The following is a 12,111-nucleotide window of genomic DNA, read 5'->3' as shown; positions in this document are numbered from 1 at the left end:
TTTGTCTTGCTTATTTTAAGATTCTGTCTTTGTCTTTAACCTTTGGCATTTTAATTATGGTATGTCTTGGTGTGGGCCTCTTTGGGTTTATCTTGTTTGGGACTCTGCACCTCCTGGGTGTGTATGTCTATTTCCTTCACCAGATTAGGGAAGTTTTCTGTTATTATTTTTTCACATAGATTTTGAATTCCTTGATTTTTCTTCTCTCCTTCTGGCACACCATGATGTGAAAGTTGGTATGCTGAAAGTTGTCTCAAAGGCTCCTTATGCTATATTTTTCCTCCTCCTCCTCTTCCTTTCTTTTCTTTCTTCTTTCTTCTTTTCTTCTTTTTTTTTCTTTATTGATTGGGTGTTTTTTGCTTTCTTCCAAATCTTGACTTGATCCTCTGCTTCATTTACTCCACAGTTGGTCCTTTGTAATGCATTCTTCATTTCAACTAGTGTATTCTTTTTTTCTAACTGGTTCTTATTTATGTTTTCTGTCTCTTTATTGCAGTTCTCACTTGGCTTATCTGGTTGTTTTTCCTCACCCAACAATATATTTAATTGATTTGAGAGGGAGAGAGAGAGAGAGAGAGAGAGAGAGAGAGAGAGAGAGAAGCATTGATGTTAGAAAAATTGATTGGCTGCCTGCCATATGCGCCCCAACCAGGGATTGCACCTGCAACCTAGGTATGTGCCCTGACTGGGTATCAGTCCTCCAACCTTTTGGTGTATGGGACAATGCTCCAACCAACTGAGCCACCTGTCTTGGGCCTTATAACCACTGTTTTGAGCTCTGTATCTAGTAGATTGCTTGTCTCCATTTTGTGTAGTTCTTTTTCTGGACTTTTGTTCTGTTCTTTTATTTGGGGCACATTTCTTTGGCCCCTCATTTTGACAGCCTCTCTGTATATGTTTCTATGTATTCAGTATCTGCTATGTCTCCCAGACTTCATAGAGTGGCCTAATGTAGTAGGTGTCCTATATGATCCAGCAGCACAGCCTCCCTAATCCCCTGAGCTGGGCACTCCAGGTATGCCCCCCATGTGGGCTGTGTATACTCTCCTGTTGTAGTTGAGCCTTGATTGTTGTTAGCACCTCAGTTGGAGGGATTTACCCCCCAGGGCAATCAGCTGTAAGGACTGGCTTTGACCACTGTACAGCATCAGCTGTGTAGGGGCTCACTCCATGTAGCAGTAGTTATTTCAGTGGGGCTCTAGTACTTGCTGAGTCCACCCCTTGAATGTATCCATTGTGGAGAAGATGGTTGAGGGATGCTTTGACATGATCTGAAGCTGCCACAGGGTGCACTGGCTCTAGGGCCTTCTGGCAGGCGCAGGCTAAGGTCAGATACCACTGGTTCCCTGTCTGGGGCCACAAGCATAAGCTGCAAAGCAATCTGCAGATGGTTGCTAGTTGTGTTGGGCATGGAGGTGCCCAGGGGAAGGCAAGCTGCAAACCAAGGTTGGCTGCTGGGCCTGGGGCCAGTTAGGAAGAGGTGTGGTACACTCCAAGGCCAGATGCTACTTGTTCAAGAGGTTTTAAGAAAGGCTAAAGCATCAGCCAAAAGAGCGGCCAGTTATATGGAAAAGCCACTGGAAACAGTTTGGATTGGCCTGCAAGTTGGGTGGGGTGGAGCAGGGAGTCAGGGAATCTCCAGGGCACAGAAAACAGTGTTAGTCAGGTAGATGGAGACTCAGATATGGCACCAGCCTTCAGGCTCTGTGAGTGGCAGGCCCAGAAAAGGGGTAATGGTCTCTGCCATCACTTCTGTCGGGAGGAAAGCTGCCCCTACAGCTCACCTCAATGATAGACCACCTGGTGTCTTTCAAGCCACTGACTGTCCCAGTGCTGGAGCTCAGAGCAAGTGAGTTTGAATAAGTCTGTCCACAGGCTGTTAAAGAGGAACTGCCAGAAGCCCTCTGTCTCAGTCACAGTCTCTGCTGGTTTTCACAGCCAAAAGTTATGAGGACTTCTCTTCCTGGCACTTGAACCCTGGGCTGGGGGACCTGGTGTGGGTCTGGGACCCCTCACTCCTCATCTGAAATACCTTCTCTGCATGTGAAATACCTCCGCTGATTTTTATTTGATTCATGTGGGTGTCCCAGAGCCAGCCTGTTCTGCATCTCTGCCCCTCCTATCAGTCTCCTTATAGCTTCTTCTTTATATCCTTAGTTGTGGGGCTTCTATTCAGCTAGATTTCAGGTGGTTCATTTGTTCTGTAGCTTAGTTGTAATTTTGATGTGGGTGTGGGAGGATTCAAGTACTACATGTACCTATGCCACCATCTTGACCACAGTCCCCTCAAAATTTTGATACCATCAGTTTGATACTGCTTTTGGCCACTCTATTACCCTTATCATTTTATATATTTCCCTAGTGGTAATAGCATAAAATCATAGTTGGCAGGCAAAACTATAGAGATAGGAAACAGATTAATGGTCACCAGGGGACAGAAGTGGGTGGGAAGGGTACAAATAAAGCTGTAGCATGAGAGAGTTCCTTTGCAACAGTTGTGTATTTTAATGAGGATGATGGTTACATGGATGTAGCCATAGGATAAAATAAAATAGAACTCTATACTCACATACCACACAAATGCATGTAAAACTGAAGAAGATCTGTGATTAACTTGAGTACTGATCAATGTCAATTTCTTGATTTTTGATATTGTACTTCAGTTCTGTAAGATGTCATCATTAAGGAAAGCTGAGGGAAGCATTCATAGAACTCTGTGCATCATTTTCACAGCTTCTTGTGAGACTATAATTATTTTAAAATAATAAATTCCAAAATTATAGTAGGTGACAGCAACCAAGTCTTGGCCTATTGTTTTTTAAAAAATCAAAGAGGTAGTGCTAATGAAGCAACCACCTGTAATAATTAGCTTTGCCCTAAAGGTAGTGTAAATGTTTTTTTCTTAAAAATGAGTCTAAACATGCAGTCCCTGCCTCTGATTTAGATGTTAGACAGGTAATGCATGAAAATATATTTATTTATTGTTCTTTTTAAAAAGATTTTATTTAATTTTAGAAAGAGGGAAGAGAGGGAGAAAGAGAGGGAGAGAAACATCATTGTGTGGTTGCCTCTCATACACCCCCAACTAGGGACCTGGCCTATAACCCAGGAATGTGTTCTGACTGGGAATCAAACCAGTGACCCTTTAGTTCTCAGGCCGGCACTCAATCTACTGAGCCACACCAGCCAGGCAGATGCAAATATATTTGAGTGCACACTACAAAAGGAACATACAAACTTTAACAAAGGTATGTAAGTGCACCCCATAGATCTACAGGCTAATAGCTCTTTCTGTTCGTTGTACCTTTGTCTGTCTATGCCGTCAGTGTCTGGCTCCACTAAATATTTGTCTAAGAACATGCTTCAGATAATTTATACAATTGAATTCTTCCATTTAGCATCATTGTGTTTTTTTTTTATTCATTTACACATCACAGGAAGCTCTGGAAGTACAGTTAAAAAGTAGAGAAACATTGCCTATAATCCATGACCCAGAAATAAACATTATTGATATTTGATATATATAATTGCAGTCTTTTTATCTCTGTGCATATAAATGCTTTTTAAAAATATATGAATCATAATTTTTGTATACTTGTTTTACTTATTGATGTATACACAAAACTGTAGCATTTACCTGGTAATTAAAATGCTTTTTAACTATATGATTTAATGACTACATACAACTGTACCCTCTGGATGTAAGATACCTTAACCAATGTCCTATATTTGGACATTTAGGCTATTTCCAGTTTTCTACCATTAGAAATATCCCTAAAGCTAAAACTTCATGCATAGTCATGATTATGTCCTTTAAGACAAAGTCTCAGAAGTAGAATTGCTAGTGAAAAGCAAAATGTTAAAGCTTTGATTTATATTGCCAAAGAGAAGCATCATTTTAAAAAAGGACGTAAACAAAAATCTTATTTGAACAACAAGATGCTTTACCTGAAGGGATGTAGAATCAGTTTCTTTTGCCTAATAATGCATCCCTTCTTAGAAACAAATTGCCATTACCAAGTACACATACTGCTTTGACAGAATGAAAAGAAAAATGTTGAAAATATAGTTGACCCTTGAACACCATGAGTTTGAACTGAGCTTATATGCAGATTTTTTCAATATGAACATATAGTACTATAAATGTATTTTCTCTTCCTTATGATTTTCTTTTTTTTTAAATAAGATCTTTTTTTTTTTAGATTTTACTTATTTAGTTTTAGAGAAGGAAGGGAGGGAGATAGAGAGACGGAGAGAAACACCAATGTGCCGTTGCTGGGGGTCATGGCCTACAACCCAGGCATGTACCCTGGCTGGGAATTGAACCTGCGACACTTTGGTTTGCAGCCCGCCCTCAATCCACTGAGCTACGCCAGCCAGGGCGATTTTCTTAATAGTAGTTTCTTTTCTCTAGCTTACTTTATTATAAGAATATAGTATATAATACAAATAACATACAAAATATGTTAATCAACTATTTATTAATAAGGCTTCTGGTCAACAGTAGGCTGTTAAAAAGTTGTGTGTGGATTTTTGACTTGCGTTAGGGGTGGCACCCCAAACCCCACATTGTCAAGCATCAACATAAACAAGTTATGCAAGAATTTTAGCTACTTTTTATTTTTGTTAAATAGTGAGAGGAAAATAATATGCTGGGGTAAAAAGATAGCAAATAGATTGAACATACTTCACTGGGGCTTGGGTATTTACATTTCCCTCTTCCCTCATTTGATATTGATTAAAATATATTTTTGTTATTTTTTAAGCATTTTCTTAGTTTGAATATAGTATCCAATTTCAGGGTTACAAAGACCTATTTCCCTTTCTATTCTATGTTGATATTTTCTATGATTATTTGTATTTTATCACTGTCATTGAAATTTCCCTCAAACACAAATTCCTTATGCTGGAATTGATGGTAAATATTTGCTGTTAGAGGAGGGATTTTTTTATGAAATTATTTTCTTCTGCTTCCGTCTTTTGGCTAGTTGTGGGACTTCCCTTTCCATTCCTACTGTAATATAATTGAGTTGAAAACAGCTCTGGGAAGAAACTGATGAGTCATTACAGGTGGCATAGTTCCTCTAACTCAGAGAGAATTTTGTAGTACTGGGAATGGCATATTTTTACCTGGTCTGAATTAAGAAGGTATTCCATGTCGTAGCATAAACTAGGTTGAGTACTAAAGAACTAACTATTCTAATAAAAAATCATAGTTTAAAAACAAATTTACCTCAAAGGGCTGCTCTCTTTGAGTTTATCTCAGTTGTACCCTGTACTCTTACTTCCCTGTAAACTCATTAGCTGAACATGTTACCCACTCCAACCTCTTCATCTGAGATATTCCACACAAACTGAGAGGAAGTTGTTCTGGGAAACAAATTAGGGTTTACATGAAAGGGGATTGAATGAACAAAAATTATATAGTTTTTTAAAACAATTTCATATATATCCTTATAAATATTTATAAAGATTTATCGATTAGATAATATATAATATATGTTACCTTTTTAGCAAAAAACTGAATATGAACTCTTTGAAATTCCATTCAAAAGAAATCTGGTTTAAGCTGTGTTGTTTTGCTTGTTTTGTTTTTTAATCCAGGTAATATTTTTTTCTTCACATTAAATATTTCACATTGAGAAATTTTTTAGGTCACAAAGAGGTCCTGTTTGCCTTTCATGATATCAAGGGTATTCATATAACATTTAAATCAATATATTTATAGCTATTTTCTGCTTAAATAAATTCAACATATAAAAATACACAATTTGAAATAGATGATTTCTCTAGTCTGGTGTATTTTAAACATGAATTATTTACAAAAATGTAAATCGCCCTTAGTTGCAAATACCACCCTGATACATAAGGGACAGCTGTGTACTATGTGTATTAAAATATTCTTAATTAATACTTTGTTAGACTTACATGATTAAAATACAAGTGTATTAAAAATTAGTGCCCCTTGTTTCAGCAAACTTACAACAGTTCCTTTCTTTTTTCTCTAACAGATATAAGCTTACCAAAGTCGGCAACAATATGCTACACAGCTGCCTTGCTCAAAGCAAGAGCTGTCTCTGACAAGTAAGTGAATGGGTACTGAATGCCTGACCTGACTTAAGGAGCTGTGTTGCTCCTGAGAGTTTCTCTGAAAGTTTCTCTTAGTCTGTGAGACCACTGCTATGAGCATGCATTTTCCAAAATCTGCTGATCTTTTCTTTCACTATAAGAAGGAGGGAATTTGTACCCTGAGGTATTGTAGGGGTGTTTGAGTCCCTAAAGAGGGATTTATATGCAATTCCATGCCTCTGAAGTGAAATTTTTTTATTTATTTTTATTTTTTGGTCAGATAATAGATACCCAAAGACCTGCTTGGGACTTAAACAAAATGCCTTCCTTTTATTCATTAAAAAATTGTTTTTGCATATTCCTCTTCCTTCAGCAGTAGAAGGCTGGGTAGTAATATGGCAGAGGGGATGGTCATCTCCCTTTCTTTGCCTCATCAAATTCCAAACTCACTCCCAACCCAGGGTCTGTTTACTTTGAGTTGCCATCTCAGTGGGACATTTGCCCACTTTACTCAGGCAGGTGACTGTGGCATAGAGAATTTCCATAAATATCCAAGATATGACTGGCAGGTGAAAGAGAATAGATGGCTTAACTGTTTTTCAGTTTAGGAATGCTAATACTGCCCCAAAACACTCCCTTGGTAGCATTGAAAATCAGATAACAGGAAAATAGCCTCTGCTATGTCAGACAGGATTGCTGTTAAGTGTGTGTGCACTTCAAGACCGAAGTAATTGTCTTTCATTCTTTTTTATCCTGTAGATCGCCAGTACCTACTGCAACATCTTTTCTCCCTACACAGCGACTCCAGCTTGGGAGGGCAGGGCCAGGGTTGTCACAGCTTCCCCTGTGGTGTCTGCCTGCCAAGCACAGCTCTGGAGTTAGCCCTGGGTGTGAGGTGAGAAAGAGATTGCATGGTCTGGTTTTTTTCATTCACTTGGGCAGGTGTCTCGCCCACAGTTTGGGCATGCACACCCCCCTTCTGGAACGGCCCCAAGCAGGCTTTGCTGCTGAAGCTGCAACAACTTAACCTCCATGGCAGCATTGACATTGGGTTGGGAGCCTCATTTAAAATTCTCCCCAGTTCTGTTTTTAACCAAGTGAGCTCTTCTGTAACCTAGTTTTCTCTTTTTCCTACACTGTCTGCCCTTGTCAGTCCTGCCCCCTCTCCTGAGCTAAGCAGGTACCCATAGAAAATTTAGATTAGCTATTTAGCCAGAGAGACTTAACAGCTGTATTTAATTCCTGCCGCAATTAGATGCAAACATGCTTTCTGCTTCTGCTGGGGTTTTTGTTGGCCTCAGTCTGAGGGGTCACTCAGAGGTTTCATGTAGTGGAGGTTTGGAAAGGTCATGCCATTGGCTCGCTGTGGTTTTATGGGCCCTTGATGTGTAGATGCCTCTCTGGTATGATGCCCAAGCAGTGTTTCCAACTGGATGGTGTTTGTCTTTCTGCTTTTCAGATTCTCTCCTGAGGCTGCATCTCGGCGGGGGCTGAGCACAGCAGAGATGAATGCAGTCGAGGCCATTCATAGAGCTGTGGAATTCAATCCTCATGTGCCAAAAGTGAGTATGTGGAATCCCCACAGGAACTCGTTATGATAGCAGAGAAGTGTTCATGACCACAATATCATGTTTTGAATGCAAACAGTTATAAAGAAATGAATTGCAACCATCAAGTGTTGAAGCCCTGTGTAGTCTAAGATTAGCCTCATTTTAAAGCAAAAGCTACATTCAAGTGGATTTGGGGGTGATTTCCAGGCTTCATATAATAAGGATAAATTGATAGACCTAACTTAGGCAGACCAGATCAAGAAGTCTAAAATAGGCAAAATATGGAGATCTCAAGGGTATTTGACCAGTTTTTAGTCTTACGTGTACCCAGCGTGGGAAATTAACCTTGTTGTTGTGAATAAAAGTTTTAAAAAATACTTACCAAACATGAGCTTCTGTGTCTCTATAAATAAATGATAGTTAATTAGTATTGGCAAGAAAATAATAGGGGAAACCTCAGAGTATGAAAAAGTATTTTTTAACTTGTGAGTGCCATTTTAGTAAGTATCTGTAGTAGGTAATATTGGTCATAATTATTAACCATATGATTAATCAATTTATAACTGTCCTTAATAAATACCAACTTAAAATTTCTCATATATTTTTTTCTGAATTTGATTTTAAGGGAGTCAGATATTGGTAGTAATATAGAGATAATTCTTTAATCTTTCATTTAGGGGATGGATATATATTTATGATTTATCTGGATTTGAGTACCTAACTGTATGATAGGCACATCACTTAACATTTTCAGTTTCTTCATATTATAAAGCACATCTTTACTTCTAGGAAACTATTCCTGCAGTTCATAACAGGTACTGCAGGGAATAACGTTCTTGGCAAAATGTCTGATGAAGACTTTTACTGGTGAAATGACAAAAGAAGGCTGTTTTATTTTTTCTTGTCTTGTTACAGTACTGGAACAAAAGGGTACAGTGTGTGTGTGTGTGTGTGTGTGTGTGTGTGTGTGTGATTATGGAATTACCTATTTCGATTTATTTTGTTGATATCCAGAGTGACAAACATAGATGATCTAATATCATTTACTCAGACCATGATCGTCCTTTCACAAAACAGGAAACTGAAGAGTGGTGCACGGTGCCACTGTGGCAGAAAGGTGTAATTATCCACTCTAGTTCCAGTGCATAATACCCAGCATAGTATCTGTAAGCTTAGGTATTGTATATAGAGTGCAATAAAATGCATCTCTTTACTTAATATTTTTCAGCTAACTTAAAAATGGTCATTCACATTTTATTAAAATTGAAAACTAATCATGAAAATATTGTTCTGAATTATGGTAAACTAAAGTTATCAATTAATATTTATGAATGCCATTCTTTAACTACAGAGCTATTCTTTCAGCATAAATAAGACTCTTTTAGAAGTAGTATTGGCAATAAAGTCCTAGATTCTGAGTCAAAAACTTGCATTCAAGATCTGGCTCTTTTATTTATTAGTCATGGGACCTAGGGTACACAGTTCAAAAAGACAAGGAAATCTCTAAATCATTAGAGGATGTTTTACATTTAATAGGATTAAAATAGAGGCTTTGAATTTAAAGGGACTATTCTCCATTTTTTATATTTCATTCATGTGATGCTGGACAAATGAAGGTCATGCTACACTCATCTTGGTTCTATAGCTACATCTATATGTTGTTATAGTTTATTGGATTTTTAGTTGTAGCTTTTTTCCCCCCTGCTTTCCCTGAAAATATGCTTCCCCACCCACCCTGCTCTTCATTGTCAATGTTCAGGTTTACATGAGGGAGGGCATATTTCTCCCAGTGATTCATCACTCTGCATATATCTGAGTTTTCACCAGTGCTGTGTACTCTTAGTGTGCTATATCTACATTGCAAGACTTTCCCTGTGGAGAGACATATATTTCGTTTAGAGGATATTACATTAACCCTTTCATGGCATGAAAGAGAAATTTTCATTTACTGAGGTATTTCCACAAAAAGAATGAAGTATTGGTGTATTACTCCTAGTATTAGGTATATACTAATTAGGTATGTACCTCTGTGGTGGTGTTGTAAAAATAAATTCTTTTTTATATTAGAGAAAAGTATAAAGAAATCCTTCATGATCCCATCATATAGTCATCTTTCCTTCTAGCCTTTTCTTTCATACATTTTTAAGTCTTAGGAATCATGGTCACAGCATATTTATATTTTCAGAAAACATGGGGCTCTTAGCTTGGACTTTGAGGATGGATATTGGGAGTATATCTTTTCTTTCTTGGGGAAGATCATCAGATTCTCCTTAACAAAGTCTCTCCTCTAACTTAACATTAAAGTTCAAGTCTTTTAGCCATGTGCCTTCAAAATATTCTCAGTTAACTGTTTTCTAGATGACTTACTTTCTTACATTTATACTGTAAAAAACACATTATGAAATCTACCATTTTAATCAATTTTTAAGTATACAGTACAGTGTCGTTAACTATATGCACTTTGTCATACAGTAGATATCTAGAACCTTTTCCTCTTGCTTGACTGAAACTCTATATTATTGAACAGCAACTTCCATTTATCACCCCCTCGCTCCTGGTAACCACCATTCTACTTTCTGCTTCTGTGAACTTTAGATACCTCATATAGGTGGGATCATGCAGTATTGGTCCTTCCGTGACTGGCTTTTTTCACTTAGCATAATGTACTTCAGATTCATCCATGTCATAGCATTGGGCAGGATTTCATTTTTTAAATCCTCTTCCAAGGATATGTTTATTGATTTTGAGAGGGAGAGAGACAGAGAGACGGAGAGACAGAAATCAATCAGTTGCCTGCCATACATGCCCCAACCAGGGATTGAATCTGCAACTTTTCAGTGTATGGGACGATGCTCTAACCAACTGAGCCACGCGGCCAGGGTAAATTAATATTCCATTGTATGTATGTATGTGTATCATCTTTTCCTTATCCATTTATTCATTGATGGAAATTTAAGTTGTTTACACTTTTTAGGTATTGTGAATTATGCTGCAATAAACATGAAACTGCATGTATGTCTTCAAGATATTTTTTTCAGTTCTTTTATATTAATAGCTAGCAGTTAGATTGCTGGATTATATGGTAGTACTATTTTTTTTTTTGAGGAAACTCCAGACTGCTTTCCATAGTGGCTGCATTATTTTACAGTGCATAGAAGTTCCAGTTTCTCTGCTTCCTTGCTAGTATTTGCTATATTTGTTTTGGGTTTTTATTTTTTACTTTTTTTGAATAGTGGCCATCCTAACATTTGTGAGGTGATACCTCATTGTGATTTTGATTTGTATTTCTTTTGTTATTAGTGATGTTGAGCATCTTTTCATGTACCTGTTGGCCATCTGTATGCAGTGTTTGGAGAAATGGCTGTTTAAGTCCTTTGCCCATTTTTTAATGAAGTTTTTACCCATAATGAAGTTTATAATGTATAATAAACTATATATATATATAGTTTTCAAATATTTTCTCCTATTGCATAGGTTGCCTTTTTATTCTTGTTTATTTTACTGTGTTGATTGTTTTAGCTGTGTAGAAGCTTTTTATTTTGATATAGTTCCACTTGTCTATTGTTGCTTTTATTGCTTGTGCAATATCCAACAAATTATTGTCAAGACAAATGTCATGAAATTTTTAATCCTATGTTGTCTTCTGGAAGCTTTATAGTTTCAGGTCTTACATCTAAGTCTTTAATACATTTTGAGTTGATTTTTGTGTATGGTATAACATAAAGGTCTAATATTTCTGTATCATTTTTTAAAAGATTTTATTTATTTATTTTTAGAGGGGGAAGGGGGGAAGGGAGATAGAGAGAAACATCAATGTGCAGTTGCTGGGGGTTATGGCCTGCAACCCAGGCATGTACCCTGCCTGGGAATCGAACCTGCGACATTTTGGTTCGCAGCCCGTGCTCAATCCACTGAACTACACCAGCAAGGGCTCTGCATCATTTTTTGAAGAGAATGGTTTAATTCTTGTGCTTTTATTGCAGACATCAGGTTGTGGCCCACTTAAATAGTGAACTTTTGGGGGCATAAAGATTTTTTTGGTATTTAGGATTATTTCCTTAGAAGAGATGGGAATTACTGAGTAACATATAGGAACATTTCAGGCCTCTTGATATTTATTGCCAAATTGCTTACCTAAAAAGATGGTGATAGTTTATACTCCATCAGGAGGTGATTCCTTTACTATTTCATCACACAGCATTGAACAGTTTATTTAAAACAGAAAGAAGAAAGATATATTTGAATTTGACAGTGGAGTAGGTAGAATCTCCACTCAACCTCCTCTCAGGACCAAACTGGAATTACAATTAAATTAAAGAATAGTCATCCTGAATAACCAACTAAAGACTAGCTGAAGACAAGTCTTATAACCAAGGATTTACAAAAGAAGCCACATTTAGACTGGTAGGAAGGGTAGAGATACAAAAAAGGACTGGCTCCTCTCCCATGGGTGGTGACTGGGGTTCTGGAAGTATATCTCAGCTGCAGGGGT

General features: G+C 37.5%; 1 protein-coding gene across 6 annotated transcripts in view; it reads left to right on the top strand.

Annotated features, from left to right (window-relative positions):
* ST7 (suppression of tumorigenicity 7) overlaps positions 1-12,111 on the top strand; it is a 322,327-nt gene that overhangs the window by 272,900 nt on the left and 37,316 nt on the right. For 5 of the 6 annotated variants that reach the window (XM_045847588.1, XM_045847595.1, XM_045847580.1 and 2 more), the window contains 2 exons: positions 6,012-6,084; positions 7,529-7,631. In XM_045847588.1, the coding sequence (XP_045703544.1) occupies positions 6,012-6,084; positions 7,529-7,631 (176 nt within the window). Of the gene's footprint in view, positions 1-6,011; positions 6,085-6,828; positions 6,965-7,528; positions 7,632-12,111 lie in introns of all 6 variants that reach the window. The other variant, XR_006786701.1, reaches the window with a different exon arrangement.

This window comes from Phyllostomus hastatus, unplaced genomic scaffold, assembly GCF_019186645.2.
Source record: "Phyllostomus hastatus isolate PE091 unplaced genomic scaffold, TTU_PhHast_1.1 phas_contig_118, whole genome shotgun sequence".
Lineage (NCBI taxonomy): Eukaryota > Metazoa > Chordata > Mammalia > Chiroptera > Phyllostomidae > Phyllostomus > Phyllostomus hastatus.
Note: the sequence above shows the minus strand (reverse complement) of the source record. Positions and strands in the feature narration are given on the sequence as shown.